At 49.3% G+C, this 20758-nt stretch overlaps 1 protein-coding gene across 5 annotated transcripts in view; it reads right to left on the reverse strand.

Moving 5' to 3' along the window:
• Nucleotides 1-20255, reverse strand: part of NFATC1 (nuclear factor of activated T cells 1) — a 110063-nt gene extending 89808 nt beyond the window's left edge. For 4 of the 5 annotated variants that reach the window (XM_071450686.1, XM_071450673.1, XM_071450661.1 and 1 more), the window contains exons 1-3: nucleotides 19780-20255; nucleotides 9805-10903; nucleotides 559-718 (exon numbers count right to left, since the gene is read on the reverse strand). In XM_071450686.1, the coding sequence (XP_071306787.1) occupies nucleotides 559-718; nucleotides 9805-10903; nucleotides 19780-19912 (1392 nt within the window). In that variant the 5' untranslated portion in view covers nucleotides 19913-20255. Of the gene's footprint in view, nucleotides 1-558; nucleotides 719-9804; nucleotides 10904-15748; nucleotides 16111-19779 lie in introns of those variants that run through there. The other variant, XM_071450669.1, reaches the window with a different exon arrangement.
• Between the last annotated feature and the right edge of the window lie 503 nt (nucleotides 20256-20758).

Here is a 20758-nt window from a genome sequence, read left to right on the forward strand (position 1 = left end):
GGTGGAATTCATGAAACTAGATTCAGATCTCAGATGCTTTTCAGAGCAGCTGGAAGGGTTTTAGAAACTGAACAGAAAAACTCTAAAAGCCTTTGCTCAGAACTCACTGCAACATCCAAACCAGCAACATACTTCTACATCACTGCTACAGCTCTGCACTCCAACATGCATTCACAGATCTGATTAGATCCAACTGCCAGTTAAGGACTAAATGTACTGAGGCACGTCCCCAGCTGATTTCAGTATAAACTGAATAAACAGTATAAAGTCTGAAGTGTGACTGCACAAGTCGGTCCATGGTCACCACTGAACAGCTGAACACTTGCTGAGCCCTAAACAGACAGAGCAGCAATCCACTCTGTATTCACATTGCTCTTGCATTGTTTTCACCAAAAGCTTGGTCCACCCAGTTTAAAATGCGGTCTAAGGAGTGGTCACATGCAGGAATTTCTGAGGACAGGGAAAATCTCCCATTACTTTTTGGTTTTAGAGAAGAAACAGCGCTCACCACAGAGCACTGAGATAAACAACCTGTGCTGCTGGTTACACGTTTGATACCTGCACAATGGGGTGCCCCCCCGCAGATGCTTTCACAGCCCCTCGACTGCCTTCTGTCTCATAATGAGCTCGGTGGTGGGATTTCGGCTGCACTTCGATGCGCAGTTCGTAAGGTCCTGAGTGAGATGGCAGCTGCCAATCCAGAGCAGGCAGGGATGGGCTACAATGGAAAGGAAAACAGATTAAAAATTAACATCAAGTACCCTATCACAAACCACAAGCAACCAGCACTATTACTTTAGACACCTAGTCTCGTAGTTCATCCTTCACCATCTTACAGTTAAAATTTAATCGATAAGGATAATGTCATGACATAAGTAATTTAGAAGGTATTGGCTATTTTAGGAAGATTTATGGGTCTAGCATATCTGTTGGCCCAGATGCTATCTAATTTGTATCCAAAAGAGAAAATTTTTAAGACACAGATTACAAATATTATATATTTGTATATATATAATATATATATACAAATATTATCTATACTAACTCTCAAAGCAAAATAAAAAGGCAGAAAGACATGGGGGAGTTTTAGGAAGACGATTTCTGCTGTGAAAGTGAATGCCAAACTAGTTTGGCATTTAATGAATCTAATGGGTTTCAACAAATCTTCTCTGTTTACAGGGGGTGGAAAGATGAAGGAAAAGCTATTTCCCTGCTTCACTCCCAACCCAAAGCATGTCTGAGAGCCTCGAAGCAAAGCTGATCTCTTTTGGGTTAATACACTGCAAAGGAGAAAACTCTGAAGTCAGAACTTGCTTATGAATCCTATTGATGGTGATGAGCAAGCCTGCAGAACATGCAGCTCACTCTTCTGGCTCAACACTGACTCTAAAATTAACTAAAATACCAAGCACCTATTCCCATCAAGCAGCCTGACAGCATTCAATGGTGGGAGAATGAGATTCTTAGAAACCCTCTTCCAGTATAAAACCACACTTGAAAATAGCTGGGAGACCTCTAAGAAATGCCAAGTTGATGCTTTGAAAGAAAAGAAACAAGGACAGTAGAAACAGCAGCTGTGAGACAGACTTACTAACCTTAAAATTGAAGTAAATAAGCTTTAATTAAAATACTAATTTCATGTCCACTCTATATTCTTTCCTTTGGTGAATTTTCTTCACTGAGTGTCCTTCAAAAGTCTTCGAAAGTAATTAAACAGCCCAACTGCAACACCCTCCCCTGCCCTTTCATATGAAACTTTATTATCTCTCCCATCAGCCTGGAGAAGACAACCAGCAAGCAGAAAATCGTGGCCCTTTGTAGGTGCCATGGGCCAGGGGTCCCTGGCACTGTGAGAGGACTTGTGCCACCACAGCCTGCAGGTAAGGGCTCACCAGCTCTCCCCAGCCTGCTGGGGAGGCTGGGAACTGGGGATTTACTGGATCCTTGCCCCACTACTGCAGCCCAGGAGCAAGGACAGTCTGAGCAGCAGGGATCACAGATGAAATCTTTCCTTTCCCTGTGAGCTGCCTGAAGGGGAAGGGATGTGCAAGAGCTTCCACACTGGATGCATATACTGCAAACACTTGTTCAGCTGGAGGCTGGATACTCCATGTTACCATCCCAGTGATCCACACTCAGTGCACTTGTATATTCCACAGGCACTACAGCTCTCAGCAGCCCTATTGGCTCCACTGCAGGACAGGACTTCTACCACTAGCACAGGCACTTTTGTGCTTTGCCTTCTGGGTTTTTGAGTGCTTACCCAGCCCTGTACCACAAGCATATTGAACTCACATCTGTTACTGCCTGTGTGCGTATGCACTGCTGAGACTTCAGGCGGTGCTACGTTTCCCTACATTATCCTTCTTCATTTTTGACAAGTCTGAGCCATGTATCTGCATGCCTATGGACACACATTGTACACATTACAGGGGTTAGCTGGAGCCACCAAGTCCCAGCCTGGGTGAGGACCAGGATCACCTTTGCTCCCTGGGCACCTCCTGCTATTCCAGGACAGCTCAGTGGCAAGTTGCAGGCTCCAAACATCAAGGTATTCTGTTCTCCAGCCTTCAGGACATGGAGCGCAACAACAGAGAGAAAGGGAAGTATCCATCATCCCAGCTTACCCTAAGGGGAAGTTTATCTAAAAGAAAGTTGTCTCTGCAGGTTCTGAGCTTCCATGAACATCTGGAGTCAGGAGAAGCCAGGGGGGCACCCTCTCCACTGGCAAGATCCTGCAAGGGACAAACTCTGAATTCTCCTTCTGCCCCTCCACACATGGAAGCCCCTGCCTCAGCTACAGGCAGGATGTTGCACCTTCTGAGCTCCTGTGCAAGCCATTCCCCCAAAATGGCCAGGGCTCATACAAGGAATGAGGAGACAGCAGAAAATTACGGACAGGTGGCCATTGTATGTAGCCACTGCTCTTTGCCTAGCACTTTAGGTACACATATTTTAGTCTGGAAAAAAAAATCTGGATAAAGCATATTTGAGTAATGATAAATGACAAAGAGTAGAGCAAAACAGCTGTGTCTCTCCTGGTGATGATCAGCACACATTTTTAAACAGATGTTTCTGGTTTTAAGTAAATTCTCACTTGATGGATTTTTTTTCTGAGGATACAACATCTATCAGATTAGAAATTTTTAACACTTAAAAAGGAGGGCTCTGACTGACAGCATGTAGTCCTCAAGTGAAGAGGGTTGTTTTTTTTAAGATATATAGAAGTCATAGTTTTGTAATTAATGACATCTCTTTGATAGAAAAGAACCAAAGAAGAAACACACAACCTCCCCTTTTCAAATCAGCACCTGAAAATGTTAGTATAATTAAGTTGTAAAATTCATGTTCTCAAATAAAGTATGAAAACAAAAATATGGTTTGCTGTTAGCCTCAAATCTACAATCAAAATTCCAAAGCACCACCTGCCCAATTATAAATTGACAATTAATGGGAGTTTTCCTGATAAAGGAAGCAAAGTGATGCATTTAGCAGTGTCATGGACTGGGGCTGTCAGAGCTATTTCCTGTTAGGTTATATTCATCATGCACTTAATTTTCTGCAGCTAAACGTGGTTAAAGGAAAAAGCCACCAAACAAATGGTGCAGTGGTAAAATCAAATCTGGTTGCTGCAAATATTAATTTGAAAAGGTCCAAACTACCTCATCAAGCCAGTGTCACGTGGAGGTTAGAAGAGCCCCACCATAGCCGTCAAGAAGAGGAATTAAAGGTCTTCATGCAGTCTTCCTATCAAATACACATCAGTCTTTTTTCCTCAGATGACATTTTCCACCAGCTGAAAACCTGTCCCATTTCTTTCTGTGCCCTAACAAATCTCACTGTAGTCCTCCTAAATGCTGCAATGAGGGTGTGGTTACTTCAAGGCAGGTTCACAAAAGCTGGTGCTAGGCTGTAGCAAACTGGCTCAATATAACTCTGTCCTACATAAATCAGATTAAAAACCAGATGAATAGTGATTTATTTTGCATACACCAGATACACAATATGATTAAATCAAAAACAGATTATCCAGTCTGGCTGACTTCTGCCTTTAGCAGAAAGATTTATCAAGTTACAAAAAAAAAAAACAGAAAAAAAAAAAAAAAGAAAGGTACCAAGCAGCCCACTGGAATATATACAGGGAGGAAACAAAGCTAAAAACTTCTGCTAAACTTTTTAAAGGTGTTTAGGCTCCATTTTCACATGGCTGCTATCCATTTGGGAATGAAATTATAATTACACTTTCTAAGCTACTAGCCCAAGGCCACTGGAAAAAGAGATTCACAAACATTTTTGTCCCAAACTGCAGAAAGTACAAGAACAACTGCCAGTCTCACCCTGGGACTATCCCTGTTCTTGGACAAGTACTGCAGCACAGAGTCATCTACCCCAGATAGCTGCCTGAGAGTGGCATGAACCACTGCCTAGAAGGAGAAGATGCTCAGTGTCTTTCAGCACCCAAAGTAAAGTGAGTGACCTAGAAGGAGTACAGCTGAGACTGGGTGTCCTGTGCTAAACTTATTTTTTTCTGACAAGGAGTTTTCCTATAGAAACAAAAACACAAAATAGAAAAACCACAGGGCTGCTGAAACTTTTACCAAGCTGCTAGCTTGAACCTGCTCCAACTCTGCACCAAATGCAATTATGGTTACAATTTATTATTTATTACTCATCTCACATCGAAGTGGATGCCTGTGAAAGATCCTTGTGTGTGATTTTGAAAGAGTAAGAAAACAACGGTGATGGCTACGTGTCCACCAACTCGACTGTGGTCAGAAAAATACACCTGCTTTATATTTCACCTATGACTTAATGCGGGCAGATTTTACTCTCTCTTTTTTTTTGAATTTCCTGTCTGACAATTGAGCAATCTGGCTGTGGGCTGTTAAAATAGATGCTGTGTCCCACCCTACACTTGGCTGAATTTTGCTGGCATGTGGAGCAAGTAGATCCTCTCTGAAGTGCATGAGGCGCCCTGGAATTCCTCATCCTGAAGTCTGAAAACATGAGTCATCATCATTCTCCCACATAATACTTCACCCTTCTGTCCTAAAAATTCACACTCAGAGATTGGTTTGCATGGGAAGTTTCACATTTGATGGCTTAGAGAAATGACAAGAAACTATTGCTGCAGGAATGGAGATAACAAGTGGCTGGCATCGATTTCTGCTTATTCTGAATTTAGAATCCTAGGGTGTCAAAAGAGCTGGTGAAGGAAGGCCATTAATAAGATGCTCACAGGGTTGTTTGAATGAACTAAAAAACAGTCGGGAGAAAGCGTGGGGAAGATTAAATCAAACAAACAAAAATATATCAGTTTACTGAGACAGGCTTCCAAGTAGTCTTCAGCCTTATGGTGCAGCAACCAAATGTAATAAAAAGTCACTGCTATGTGATGGCAAAACAAACATGTTGAAAGTATCCAAACATTCCTATTCAACAGGAATATAGCAGAAAAGAAAAAAAAGATTAGCGGCATTTTGGGCTCTGCCCTGTCCACTTCCCAGTGCCAGCCCCTCAATTAACACTAATGAGTCCCAGGAGATGGTCACTGCCACACAGCCACAAGTTCCCACTTCACTGAGTCTTGCCCAGACAGCCCTGCCTTTGCTTTGTCTGAGGAACTTCCTCTCGCCTGCCATAAACACGCAAGTTCGCCAGGGATGCACAGGTCAGCAAATCTGGTGCGGCTGCACCACTCGCTATCTCATCTCATCTTAAGATTGCTGGTACCTTTTTCTTGAGAAATTCAACGTTTCCCAAGTAGGGATGCCCTCTATTTCATGATCTGAAACAAAACACTTCTGCAAAAACAAAAACCAAAACCAATCAAACAAAAAACTCCCACAAAATCAAAAGCATCTGAAAGGTCTGCAAATGAATTTTTCTTCTTTTGAAAGAAAGAAGAAAAATTTCTGCAACATTTTAAAGTCATAGTTTGTAATCATAGTTTGTTTGATACATCATTTGTAAAATTTGGGGCCTCAACTTTTGCATGCTTGAGTTTAATACTGTCAGAGTCCCAAAAGTAGAATCCAAAAAATCCACAAAAAAACCCAAAAAGCTCACTGATGCAGACAAAAGTCAAATGTGCTTTTTGCAACTTGCAGAGAGGTATCCAACCATACATTCTCTAGGTACAGACTTCAGTCTCCATATGTAAAACTACATAACCACGTGCCTGTGAGGTGAAAAACATATATGCATATTTTTGAGGTTGAAAAAGAGACGGCAGCTAAAGAAAATGTGGCTTTTGACTGTTAAAAAACAATAAACTGTGGAAGTAAACACCATAGGGAGCTTTTAAAAGTCACCTGTTATACCTGCAATCTCCTTTGGGCGTGGTAGACCTCATATATGCCATACACCCAACCAGCAAACCCAATCATTTCTCCTTCTCTTGAAAAACAATACATTTAGTGCAAGCTCAAGTGTTAAAGGCCAACACACTCCTTGGATTAAATTGATTACACTTGATATAAATACAATGCACTACTTTTCGAAGAGTAAAAAACTGCCTCTGAGAAATCTCAGTTTGTGTTTAATCAAATACAGCAGGTGAAGAGGAAGTCATATAAAATGTGCAAGATATTTAGAAACATGGCACTTTGGTGAGTGACTATACTTTTTGTTGTGATATCGGGTGATTTAGGACCTGCTTATGAGCAGGTGCAGAATACAAAAAATGGGATTTCAGTTTGGAAGTAGTCACTAACAGTGCCCCCATAGCCGAGGGCAGAAGTCCAGTCCTGTACTTCCATTTTGGTTTTGGCATTTTTGCCCACAAGACATCCTGCATTACATAGCACTTAGGAGAGATGGAGAAATGGCATAGAAGGAACACCACTGACACAGCAAGGGTTTGAGAAACACAGAGCCTCCTCTGCTTGTGCAGTAACTGCCCAATAGAGTACTTCTCTTAAAATTATTTCCTACAGTAACTCTAAGAGAGATACTACAGACAGAAACTAGCTGCATTTGAATGAGACAGCACAATGCACAAATACTAAAATAAAAAAAAATATGTTGGAAATAAAACTGAAAGAGATCTTCACAAAGATCATCTCTTGACTCTGCACCATGATTTACCTCCAGGGCTTTTTGAGGCAGACTGGTATATTTAGATAACTATTTTGGTCTAGAAAAGGTGTGATTCCCATTGTTACCTCACTGCTTGCTCCAGTGCTTCCCCTGGAATGTCTGCTTGGTCTTTAAATATTTTCTACATCCAAAGATTTGGTGCAAGGCCCTGGGCTGCAACCAAAGGACTGCAGCCAAATCCCAGCCAGCCCTGGGCTAACCTGTGTAGCTCAAGCCTCAGCTGTGAGGTCAGCCTCTATCCTGCCACCCTGTCCTGTGATCCTGCACCCTTGAGTTCTGTGCAGGAACAGTCACATGATCATAGTCTGAAAAGGAGATGTTTGAGCCCAGATCTGCATCACAGAGCCCACAGCCTGGAGACTGGGCTGAGCATCTGAGCTCACGAAACACATAAAGACTCAATTTCTGTTAAGGCAGGCACTATTATAGTCTCATTATATACTCTTATTATTCCCCTGCTCCAGGATTTGAAAAGCCTAAAGCAGACTGAACTTTAATTATGAAAAATTAAAAACATCATCAATTTTAGTAACAATAGCAAAAAGCAGTTTCCTTTTAAGACTGATGCCCACTATAAAACCTTGGGAACAGAGACAGCACTCAGCCGATGGTGTGCCTGCTCCCTCCTGCTACCAAAGAGATGGGAATGCAAGAGAGGGAGGGAAAGGCGTCAGTGATTTTCCAAGGCATGCTGGCTTTTGATGAAAACTGTACTGCATATTCAGGAAGGGACAGAGGAGGTAATCAAATCTGGTTATCTCAAAATCATTATGACTGGGTAGATTTCGGAGCCTGAGTTGTTTGTTGGAATCCACCCCTCCAGTCCTCGCGTTTGAAATAGAACAGATGTGTAACATAACAGGAAAAAAATCCAGCTATGTTGTGACAAACTCTTAACCAATTTTTTTGGAAAGATTTAAAATAACAGTTTCTGTTGCGTAGGCTGTGATCCTGTTGACGTCCGTGCTCACTTGCCCAGTACTTTCATATACATAAAATGAGAGGTATTTTTGGTGGAAGGAAGCACTGTCAGTGTATCTGATTGGTAAAATAACTTAAAAATCACATTTCAACAGTAACTTCCAACTGCCCTAGAGCACGAGTTAATGAGATCACATGGAAACATATTGCAAACCAGGAAACATATTTTATACAAGACCAAAACAGTGGAAAAAATGTTAAATACACAACATAGTGGTGCTTCGTTCTGTGCACTTCACCTTTCTTGTTTGTGTTAGCGCACATGCACGCCGGGTGCCTCCTGATGGAGCACGGCACAGCGCCTACGGCCGCTTGCTGCAACGGAAAGATAAAAGCCTGTTTGGGCAAACTGTCCTATTCCTGCCCTTGAAGTCATCGACAAAAGGCTGCCCCTGACACAACAGCTGAGGGCCAGCCTCTCTGATGAACATGGGCTACTTGGCACTGCAGTGGGGGAACATAAAAGGCTTTTTCTAAATAAATGGGAAGGCTCTGAAGGATTTGCCTGGTGTTAGAAGTCTCCACCCCAGCTCTGAAAGATGAGTGCCTAACTCTGGGTGGCCAGATCCAAAGGGGTTGCTGCGTTTGAGCCAGGGTCTTGAAAGGAGCTTGGCAATGCAGAGGAGAATGAGAATGATGAGGAAGGGGAGTGTGCTGCAACATTAAGAGCCATGGACCACTCCACCTCAGTTTCAGGAGACAGCACAAGACAGAGAGGTGCTGGCTGAAAAAAGGTGAGACTGACAAGGCTGAAAACCAGGAAATGCATTGCTAGCTAAAACACTTCAGCTACACACTTACTGCTTTCATTTTGAGAAAGGCAGCTTCACTGTAAAGAGCAAGAAGCCAGGTGTGCTTGGGGAGGAGGAAGAAAGGGAGTGACCATCAGAATCAGGGACTAGGAACAGCCTACAAGCCCTTGGAAAGCTAACTATTTTCCTGCACCACATGCCTCTTACAGAAGAGTCCAAAATAAAGTCTATATCTATGACAGAAAGAAAATGCAATGAATGTAATTAAGATTTCAGCTATACGGTACTGCTTCCTACCCGGAGCCCTGTTGTGATAAATAAATTTGATGAACAGATTGAACCACCAGCAGTTGAAAAATTAGTTTTTCTTCTTTAAACAGAAGTAGCAGGGAAGACAAAAAAAAAACCAACAGAGAATCACTGTCCAGTAGAGACAGAAGAATATTGATAGACAGCCTTCAGATGAGCTGAAATAATTTCAGATAAGCTGAAATAATTCACAAAAGAACCATCTTCTTAATTAACTTTTATTCACTGTGCACAAAGCATAAATGTAAAAGGCCCTGCAACAATCACCATAATGAAATCATATGCTTGTCCAGCAATATAAAAATACTGAGACATAATAAACTTCAAGTAAAGCCACAGGTTTGTTGGCACGAAATTGTCCTGCTCCCTGAGCTTCTGAATGCCTGATTTCCAGACTTGCCAGCCTGGGGCTCATCCCCAGGAAAGTGGATAACTGGTTACAACCTATGCATAGCCAGCTCCTAGAACAGCCTCTTTCACCCTTCAAGGCTTGACCCGTGGTTACACCACACCAACAACAGAGGCAGTGTCACAAGCCACAGTTATGTGGAGTGAGTGGATGGGCAGATTTGGCAGGAAATGAGACAGGAAGGAAAAGGAGGAAACAAAAGCATGCAATAAAGATACTACTGGGATTGTCCTCTAAGTCGGGGTTCCTTACCTCATGTAGGATGTTGGAGATAGAGGCTTTGGTTTGGCCCACTGATATGGATGCTGTGGCACAGACAAGTACTGCTCGCAGAAGTTTCCTTTCCTGATGTGCTGGAAGCTGGAGAAGTCTTCTGGTGACAAATCGGCAGCTGGCGATATGGTCCCATGATCCTCGCCAGCCGGCTCAGTTTTGAGAGTCATGGATGGGGTGTGATCAATGGTGGTCTTCCTTGACTTGATGGGAATCCCATCGTTCATATCGATGGTGCTGTCAGTGGTGAGGGCGTTGATGGCAGCGACAATGGCGGAGCTCGTGTACTGGTTTGTGTTCCCCAGCCACGTGTCATCTGTGACACTCACCCGTGGTGAGTTTTGTGGAGAAGGAGTGGGGGAGTGGTGTGGGGAATAGGAAGTCTGCCGGCCATTGAGGCTGTACTTCCTTTTGTTGCAGGGAGACGGAGGCCTGGAGTTGCGAGCCCCCAGCCAGTTCTCCTCTGTGATGCTTGTTCTGGGAGACGTCGATGGAGAGTGCCTTGGGGAACTGAGCAAAGTACAGGCCACCATGCTGCGCTGGTAGCCCTCCTCTGTGTCAGTGGTCTTTGGAGACACACATGGGGACTGCCACGGAGAGGTCTGAGGTGAAGTGTATGGATATGAGTAGTTGGACTCATAGGAAGACGCTTCAGAGTTGCAGCTTCTGGAAGACAAACTACTCGCTGGACTGAGGCAGGATGGGTCTCTGTATGCCTCGATGTTCGGCAAGTTCAAAGTGGCAGTGGAAGGCGACCGCTTGGCGTTAGGGATGGCCTCCTCCACCTCATCGTGGAAAAACTGGTTGTTGTTATGATGCAATCCCATGTAAGACGTGATCTCAATTCTGGGGCTCTCCAGCGCTGGAGCCCCATTAGGTCTCATGTTTGGCGGCAGGTAGTACTCGGAGGCTCCACTGTCAATGTGTCCTCCATATCCAGAGGGATGGTTTGTCGATGGGACAACTGAAATGACGGGATTTGATGTCTGCAGGCCATGACATGGAGTTGACAATGAGGAATGTGCCACATTTAGAGGCAAGCCAGCATTTACATTTGAAGATGCATAATTATAGTGTTCTGGAAGAAACAAACAAACAACAAAGAATGACATGAGTTGCTGCACAAATATACTTACTTAGTAACATACCCAGCTGAAATGGTGGGACATGGCACAACACACAAAATCACAGCTCTCCTCAACAGCACAGCCCACAGGTGTGCCATGTTGGGCAAGAGGCTGCAGACTAGCATCCTTGAAAATGCCACTAACTGAACAGAACAAGACAAGATATCTTGGGATGGGGAATCTACGCAGACAGAGCTGGTCTTGAGAACATGGTTCCTAGGTGAACCTTCAAAGCAAAATAATTGAGTCATCAAACAACATTGCTTCAGGATTCTGGGAGACTGCAGCATTCAGAGATGCAGCTGAAGAGATATGTTTTTACATAAGTGAGCCTAACTCCCTCCCTGAAAAGTTGGAATACACAAAAAACTGGACAAAAAAACAAAAGTGGAGGCAGATTAAAGCAACGAAAAAGATCAACTGCATTCTGTTAAAAAAATTATACACAATCGAAATTTCCATTACAGCAAGTTTCCAACTGGTTCCAGTTAACTAGGATTTTGGAAAAAGATGGATCTATTGATCTGCTCTGGTTTCTGGGACCACTTATCCTCCAGCCCAACTGGCAGAGGCCAGGTGAAGGATAAACATGGATGCCTCACTACTCAGCGACAGCTGAAATTCCACTGAAATTGCTGGTTATTGCACACGCCACATCGAGCGCTGCCAGCAGCGTGCTCTGGGCCAGCTCTCCAACCATTTAACAGTGCCGGGAGATAAAAGCAAAAGCAGAGCTGCACAGCCAGTGTGGAAAACCTGGAAAGTGACAGATCACATCACAGCCTTGTGCCAATGGGCTCCCTGACCAAGCACAAGGAACAACGTGCCCTTTGCATGCCTCCATCCCTGTAGAGCAGCATCCCTGTGGACCAGCGTTTCAAAACTGGTCCACATGGCATTATCTCTGCCTCACCTTGCTGTCTGCCTGCTGAAGGCACTCCTTCAGCTCTGCTCCCTCGTCCCAGGGATGTATAAGTGACTCTTTTTGCCACCCAGAGATATTGGTGGGCCGCCCATGGGGGAAATAGGCAGCCCTATACCAAGGACAACATGCCCCTGGTGCTCTGAGCTGTGGTGGGATGAGGAGTCATCACCTCTATTCTTCCTGATATAGGGAGGCTCTGTGTCACCAGGACATATGAACCAGACACGTAAGCCTGAACACCAGTATCTCTTACTTTACTGGAAAAAGAGAGCAAAATCTTTGTATCAGGGACAATGACTGCTGAACTCTGAGTCTGGGTAAGGCTGGTGTACAGGTTCCTCTCAGAAGTCTGGAAATGCACCCAGCTCCAGCCCCAGGCTGTGCATGCAATGCATCAGCCTTCCCTGAGGTTTATTATGGCAGCAGCATCACTTTCCTGCAGGACAGAGGGAAACTCTACATGCCTCGTGGCCACAGCCAGTCCACATGGGAAACCTGTCACTTTCTATCCCAGGAGGCAAGTTCCCTTGGCAGTCATCTTGCGCACCTTCCATCGGAAGATATGGAAAGGCTGTGTTAATTACTGCAGCTGCTATTCCGGAGGCGACCAGGGAGCTCTGCAAATGCAAACGAGCCTCCAAGCTGGTAACCAGCACAGCCAGCTATTCTCTTTCTCTTGTTTATCAGCTCAGCCCTCTCTGGTGTCATCCACCTGTGATCCCACGCTCACCTTTCTCTCTGGCAACGACTCCAAGGCAAGGTACTTAGGAAAAATTAATGTGCTATGGCAGCTTCACAGCAGCTCCAGCTGATGCATGTCATAGCAGGTAACAGTTGGGAATGATGAGCAACAACACCTTTTGAACTTGCTCTCTAGTCTGCCCTCAGATACTGGCCATTTGCTCAGGAAGGGTCATTAAATTACACTGCAGTGTGCCACAAATAACACTGGATTATTCAAAACATGCTGCAGCTTCACGCTCTAGTCAAACAACCAGGGAAGCAGGAAATACAGCAAAAGAGGGGCTACTTGACAAAATCTAACTGCATTGGTCACACCAAGGGGCAGATCTGCCAGGGGGATCAGAATTCCCTCCTTCCAAAATCAGTTCTGTTTTGTTGCTGCCCTGCCACTTGGCCACACCACCCAGTGTCACCACAACCACCACCACTTCCCTCCCTCCTACCCGTCATGGAAAAAACCCCTGACATGGTACAGCTGTGGTAAAACCTTATCTGTTTCAGAAACTAGCTCAGAGAAAGGGTTTAGAGTAGTGCCTTCAGGGCAGCTTCAGCCCCTTCACTGCTTCCTCCAGCTCCAGAGGAAGGTGATGTCGATGTCCACACTGCTGCTGGGACACTGGCTATGCTCTTCTTCCACATACCCTTCCACAGCCTCCTGCTCTGGCATACAGCTGGAAGGCACTGGTGACATGGCACAGCTGCGAACCACTCCCAGCCAGTCCCTACCACGCACCATGCAGCCAGACAGTCCAGGCAGGAGACTGGGGGCTCAGCAGTCTGCCCCAGCTCTGCACCCACCAGGTGGGCTTTGCCTCTGCTGACTGCAGAATCAGTGCTCTTAGATCTTGTATTAAAAATAAATAGGTAAACAAACAAAATAACAGGGACAAGTACTGTAAGCCCAGCAGTTTGCTCAAATTCTAATGCATGACTGGGGTGAATTCAAACACTGCAGTCTGCTGGAGATCTGCAGCCCAGACTCAATAGGCAATACAAAGCTCAGATGAGCCTTTGGAATCCAGTTTAAAAAAAAATTAAAAGACAGCCTCAAGTGCTATAAGCAAGTTCCTTATTTCACATGACAAGGAATAGCCACTTTTAGAAATATTATGCTTTTTTTTTTTTTAAACCAACTTTTAAAGGCCCAAGAAAAATAACACCATACAATTCATAGTTTGTGTACAATAGTACACAAAATAAAAAGATGCAAAATCCAAAGCCTTCCGAACATATTTAGGTATCTTAAAATTACAGGCATCATGTAGAAAATATGTCTACCAAATATAAAAGCCTCAAAGCCAGAACTAGGAACAAGACAGAGACCTTGGTTTGTGGGCTAAAAACCACCAGCTAAAATTTCTGAAATAAGCTCATTCTCCAAAACTTCCATATTTACAAAATTCATCAAACAGACATCCATAGTCAGCATTTATAACATGCTGATGTTTTCCTCACCAGGGTGAATGAGACAGGTAGAAATAAAATCCTGCATCACATAATGTAGCTATGTAGGATATTTTGACAGTCCTGATGCAGATGAAAGGCAGGTAATGCCTGTGCCGTGGTGTCACTATTATGACTGTGATTCACAGAGGCACCCAGGACCAGTGTACAGAGTACCAAGACACATTTAATAGGGTATTTTAATATCCTGGGCCAAACCCCAGTATCAGATAGACCAGTGCAGGTTTGCATCAGTTCTGCTCCAACAAATCCACACTTATGGTAAGTATAACTAGGACAAACAATTGGACCCTTTTGAGTTGTGAGCACGCCTCCACATATTACGTTTCCCTTTGTAGCAGTTAAAAAGCTCCTTCTTTTCCTCTAGTTATTTCACAGTAAAGAAGTTTTATTCCTTTCTATCATTAATGGTCAGATCCTGCAAGGCACTGAGCACCATTGTTTTTTATTTACATATTTCAAATAGGAATGCTGAACACCTGCAGCTTGTAGGGTCTTTAGAGAAGATGAGGGCTGTCTTACATTGCTCAAGATGAAGCCACATCTATGTCTGTGTTTAAACTGCTTTCAAAATTGCCTAATTGAGTTAGGTACTTTTCTCACACTAGGACTTTGACATTAATTTGCTTAGGCCCCTCCACTTTGGACACTCAGGTGTCTAACCACTAGAAAGCTTATCTGAAAAGCTTGGTGTGAAACTCTAAAAACTGCCTTCTTCTAAAAACTAGAAGCTCATAACAACTATTTGGACACCGACATTCTCCCAGAGAGGTGGGCAACTGGGGAGAGCTAGGAAGGTGCAAAACACCTTCGCTCATATCCTGGCAGGCTGCGTTAGACAGACAAGGATTTGCAAACCTACTAGAATTTACAGGCAAAAAGATAAGGCACAGAGCAAACACAGCCCTACTCTGAGGCAGCGTTAAGTCATCTACTTGTACAAGAGCTCTTTACGGTGACCCGCTATCACCGACACTGCAGCGAGTTAACCACGCACCAGGAAGCGGCAACCTTCTGTCTCTGCCAGTTCCAGCCTTGTTTGCCTCATTTCCACCTCAAGCATTGCTTAAAGCCATAAAAACAGACATCCGGACCGAGACACCAGAGTTGGAAACAGTTGTGATGCGTGACAAATTCACGCCCGTTATTTTTATTTGCGGATGACCTTCAAGCTAAACCCTGAGCCTAAGTCCGGCTCACGGGGGGATGGGGAAAGCGAGTTCAAGTGAGTTCTCAACCAGGCCATCTCTGTCACGGGCAAGACCCAAACCCAGCCGGGGAAGCCGTGCGACAGGTCAGCGCGGGGGTCCGGACATCTCAAACAACTCCAGACTTCTAAAAACTCTGCACCGGCGGCCCCCCTGGATCGTCTCCCCCTGCACCTCGTTCGGCTGCTGCCACTGACCCGCCAGAGGAGCGCCTGCCGCCCGGTCAGGACTCTATCCCGGTCGCCGCGGCCCCACTCGCCGCTTCCCGGCGCGGCTGAGGCTACGAGCGCCGCCCGGGACCGGGCAGACCTGTCCGGGCGGGATTGCCGGCTCCCCCTCCCCGCGAAGTGAGGTAGCCTTTTCCCCTCCCGAACGGGGCAGCGCAAGGAGGGCTCCCCGCAGCATCCCGCCGCCAGCACTCCCGGAGGTATCCCGGCCGCCCTACCGCGACCCACCTCCACCCTCATCGCTGTGCTTGAACTCGAAGAGGAAATCGAAGTCAAACTCCTGCTCGGCCTCCACGCCCGTCATGGCTCCCGCCGCGACCCCCGCCACGTTCCGGCACCCTGGCAGGGGTGGTGGCGCAGCCGCGGCCCGCCCCGTCGCGCCCGGACACCTGCTGCCGGCGGGCCGGGCCGCGCGGAGCCCCGGCACGGCGTGGGACGGCTGCGCTCGGTAACGTGATCTCGGCCCCGACGGGCGGCCTGTCTCGCTGCCGCCGCCGCCTCCGATCCGCCCTCCCGCGCGCTGTTGATGTTTCCGGGTGGATGCAAACAACCGCGGTGCCCGGCCCCCCCGCAACCTCCCGCCGGGGCTCTGCCCCTGCAGCGCAGCCCGTGATCCGCGGGGAGCCCTCGCCTCACCCGGGGCACCCGGCACCGGGGGAGACCCAGACCGCCGAGGGCTCGCCGTGGGAGGGATGGGGAGCCCGGGGATGGGCAGGGAGGGAGTTCACCTGCTCCCGACCGGCGGTAACGGCGGGGTCCGGAGCGGCTCCTTCCGCGCTTCAGCGGGAGGGAAGTGGGGAGGGAGGGCTGCTCAGCCCACTCAAGGGGGACACCGGCGTGTCCCCTCTTCGCTGACGACTGATAAAGTTTCTTCCACGGATGCCCACCACGCCGCGTCTGTGAGCCAAGAGGCTCCGCTTTCATTTATTTATTATTAATATCACTTAGTCGCAGCACCCACTAGTGCCAGCTGCTATAAAAAGCGCAGTAAAGCGGGACTCGGAACGCTGCCGGCCGCCTCCGTGCACCGGAGCGGGAAAGGTCCTCTCCGGGCCGCCGCCACACACCGGGAGGGCGCCTGCAAAGGGCTCCGGTGGCTGTGCTTACAGGACTCTGCCCGGCCTGTCTCTCTTCCCGCTCGTACGGGATACAAATTAGGGGAAAAGTAAATTAAGACTTTCTTTATGTTTCGAGGTGCTTTCCTGTCATGTTACACCGGGCCCTTCTAAAGATCCCCGCCAGGCAAAGGAGCGTCCGCCCCAGCAGCTCGGCTCGGCTCGGCTCCTCAGTTGCCGAAGCTTCAGGTCGGGTTTCAAAAGGAACAGTTTTTTAAAGCAGTTTTGGAAATAGTATTCTCTTATAAACCATTTTAGGTTTATAAGAGAATACTATTCAGGGAATACCATTTTCCAGGCTTGCGATCGAAATCTCCGTTCTAAATTGCCAGGAAAACACATTTTTTTTCCATCTGAGCCCATTATTCTTTTCCCCCTCCTCCGGGAACGAGCCTCCTCGCAGGCTGGGTTCTCGCAGGAGCCGTGCTGTGCTTCGCCCCGAAGGGGCCGTGAGTGCTGAAATGCCGGGGCTGACCCACCCGAGTGTGCTGAAGGCCTTGGCAGCAGGGAAACCGCTCCCCCTGCGCCTGCCCCGACCGTGGTCGCCCCGGGGCGCCGGCTCAGGCCGCGCCGCAGGGAGGAGCGGCCCGCTTCAGCCGTGCACGCCCCTCAGCCTTTGCCCCGGCAGCGGGCACGGATGTGCCTCCTGTCCCACTCCCTGCCCAGGGCCTACAGGCGGGACAACCGCCAGGCCCCCGGTTCCATCAGTGTCAACCCTCCCTGACGCTGCTCTGCTCCAGACGCCCATCTCCTGGAGTGCCCCGGCAGGGAGGAGAGGAAAAGCTCCCAAGTACCTGCTGCCCTCGATCCTTCGTCTCTCCCCCATGTGGTACCTGCAAGACTGGTGAATTGTCCCACACTATTTACAGACGGCTTGATTTGTCAGTGACATTAGTTTTAGTGCTGTCAATGAAATATTTCGATTGGCACCCTTCCCGTGGAGAAAGAGGAAAGATGTGCCATGAAAATGTTAGAAACGAAGTCTGTCCACATGTGCGGACAGATTAACAGTGGCCCTCCAGCTAACAGTCCAGTTCGAAACAGTGTCATTGAACTGAGGAGAGAAAAACGAGCTATGGGAAGGCAGTGCGGCCTGGCAAGGCCATTTCTGTGTCACCAGCCGCCCTTGCACACCCACGGACCGATCTACCAGCTCAGCCGCTGCCCACCCAGCCTCTCCTTGGAGTTAATTGGACTTGTTCCAACTCCATAAAGTGGGTTCAACAAGGGATGCATCAGATGGTCTGCTTCAGCTGCAGCCCCCCAGCCTGAAGTGAAATGTAACTTGTCCATGGCATTAAACCTGGCATAAACACTGGCATTTTCAAAGGTAAAGGACACCACAGCTTGCTACCACCCAAAGAAAAAAACGAGGTCCTCCCAGTGGGACTCTTTGCACATTTCTTCCCAGATTAAACAAGAAATAAAGTATTTTCTTTGATTGTTGTAGTTTGGCAATCAAATGGCACCTTAATTTGCAGGCAGCAATCCTGACGTGCAGGGCTCCCCTACGTGTTTCCTGGATTGGGTCACTCCTTCTGGCTGGACTAATTTTCTTAGTCCCTTACAAAATACACCACAACGCTGGGGAAGAGAACTATCGACGAGGGTTAGCACATTTTAACATAGGCATCAGAAATGCCACAGAAATAAAGCCTCTTCCTTTACAAGGGGCTGAAGAATGCTTTTTATGTCAGCTGCCTCTGGATGTAATTTTTACAAACGGTGTATTCAGTGCCCTTGGAGCCCAGGGCATTGGAAGAGCTGTGCGTGCAGCCCACGGATGTCTGAGTGTGCGACTGGCACGCCAGTCACTTCTATTAAATACAGTATAATTAACTTCCATCCCAAAAGGCTCTCCACTTCGCAAGCGGAGCCACAGTCAGAGCCGCGCTTGTAGATTTCGCACTGGCAGAATCTTGTCAACTGCAATGAACCCCAAGGGTGAAAACAGCTGTGTAAAAATAAATATTAAAAAAAAAAAAAAAAAAAAAGAAGAAAGAGAAAGAGAGAGAGACGGGTCTTGAGCTCCTTTCCAGCTTTCCGGGGACAAACCCGGGGAATGGAGTCCCGTTGTCCCACGCTGCAGAAAGAACGCGGCGGACATGGACAACCCCCCCACTTCGCCTCTTCACAACTTTCTCTGCCCGGGACCTGCGAGCTCGCTGCGCCCTGCCCGAGCCCCAGCAGCGGCCGCTGCAAAGCGGCGGCACCACTGGGTAGGGAGGAAACTTGTGAGCCGGGGAAAGCGGGAAGGGAGCGGGGAGCCGTCGGGCCCGCAGCGGGGAGCCGGGATCTGCCCCACACCTGCCGCGGCGCGGACGCGATGCCCGGCGGGGATGCCTGCGAGGTCCCGCTGCCGGGGCCGAAAGGAGCCGTAAGTAGCGGCAAGGTCCGAAAGTTTCGGCGGTAGGTGGATGGCGATGCTCCGGGGGGAGAACAGTGTCTCGATTGGCAAGAGGGGAGGGCGAAGTCAGCCAGACGCTACCCATGGCAGGGGCCAAGTTCAGCCCGGAGGAGCTGCGCGCGTCCTGAGCTCCGCTCCCACCATCTGTCCGTCTAGAAACCTTGCCACTGTGTTTTCAGGGCGCTTTTCGCAACAGGAGTAGAGAAAGAAGCTGTGATTCAGAGCTGGGATAGAAGGGCAAGCGCTCCCCCGGAGCCGGGACGGCGGCGGCAGCGCGCCCGCCCGCCGGGGGCGCGGGGTAAGCGGGGCGGCGGAGCCCCGCCGCGCGGCCGCGGCGTGCCCGCCTCTCTCGGTGTGCCAGGAGCGCCGGTACGGCGCCTGGCACTGCCCGGGACTCCTTCCTTTTCCCGGGGACGTGACTGCCTGCAACGATGGACTGTATACTGACCTCCCCCAAATCAAACCCCGGGATGGGGAAGGAATCCCCGAGCGTGCGCCCCTGACAGAATCCCAGGCGCACTCGTAGCCCCTCCGGCAGCGGGCCCGGGCCCAGGACCGGCGGGAAGCGGCCGGGAGCAGCGGCGCGGCCGCGGTGGCGCCCTGCGACAGGCGAAAGAGACACCTATTGGCAAGCGGCCGCCGGCGAGCCTCCGGGCCGCCGCGGGGAAACACCGGGGGACACCGCCGCCCGCCCGCCCTCCGCCCCCCGCAGCGCCTCCCGCAGCGCCTCCCGTTACCTTCCTCAGCCGCCTTCATGGTGCTGCCGAGCGGGCGGGCGCCGTCCTGCGGGGCCGCCGCCGGCCTCTCTCTCCCGCTGGATGGGTCCTGCGACGGCGGCGCGGCGGCGGCCGGCGGGGCAGCGCTTGGCATCCACCCGGCGGGACGGCGAAGCCCGGCGCCGCGCCCTGGGCCACTGCCGGCCCCTCGTCGCCTGGCCCGCCTGTCCCGCGCCCCCCCGCCCGCCTTCACGACCCGATGACCGGGACCGCGCCGCCCCCGGCGTGGTAGCCGCTCCCGCGGAGGCACAGGAGCTCGCCGCCGCCTCCCCCCCGGGGACGGGGCATGGAGAGGAGGGCGGGTGTGCGTGGGGACTTCGGAGGCACTGCCCGCGCTGAGGCGGCGGGACGGGGCGGCGGGCGCTGCCGCCCGCGGAGAGCTGAAGCCGGGGGACGGGGGCAGTGAGTGTGCGGAGCGGGGAAGTCTCGCTCTGACGCAGGGCTGCACGCCCGGCGCCGCCTTTTTAAAGCTGGAAAACACCCCCCCCCCCCCCCCCCGCCCCCCCCCGCCCCCCCAACCTCCCTTCCCCTCCCGGCCCCTCTCCCCGCCCCGGCCCCGTGATGTCAGCCGGGCCCCGGCCCCGCCGCCGGCGGGCGGCCAGCGGGAGGCGGGCACCGGCGGGCACTGACGGGCCCCGGCCGCCCGCCCCTCCACGGGGCACGGCGCCCGCCCAGCCCCGGCCCCGCCGCCACGGCCCGCGGGGTCCCCTCAGCCTGCGGGAGCCGGGTGCCCTCCTGCGGGAGAACGGGCGGCGCGCCGGGGTGGCAAAGTGAAGGTGGGGAAAGAAGGTAGACCGGGGAACGAAAGAGGCAAGCAGGGAGAGGGAAAAAGAAAAAAAAAAAAAAAAAAAAAAAGGCGAGGCAGCCTCGCATGCTGAAATCATTATGTAAAAAATCGCAGGCTTCCCCCGCTGTGGAAATTTGGAAAAGAGCATCAACT

The sequence above is a fragment of the Agelaius tricolor genome, unplaced genomic scaffold, assembly GCF_023055355.1.
Source record: "Agelaius tricolor isolate 1412-34295 unplaced genomic scaffold, bAgeTri1.0.p SCAF_2, whole genome shotgun sequence".
NCBI classification, from domain to species: Eukaryota; Metazoa; Chordata; class Aves; order Passeriformes; family Icteridae; genus Agelaius; species Agelaius tricolor.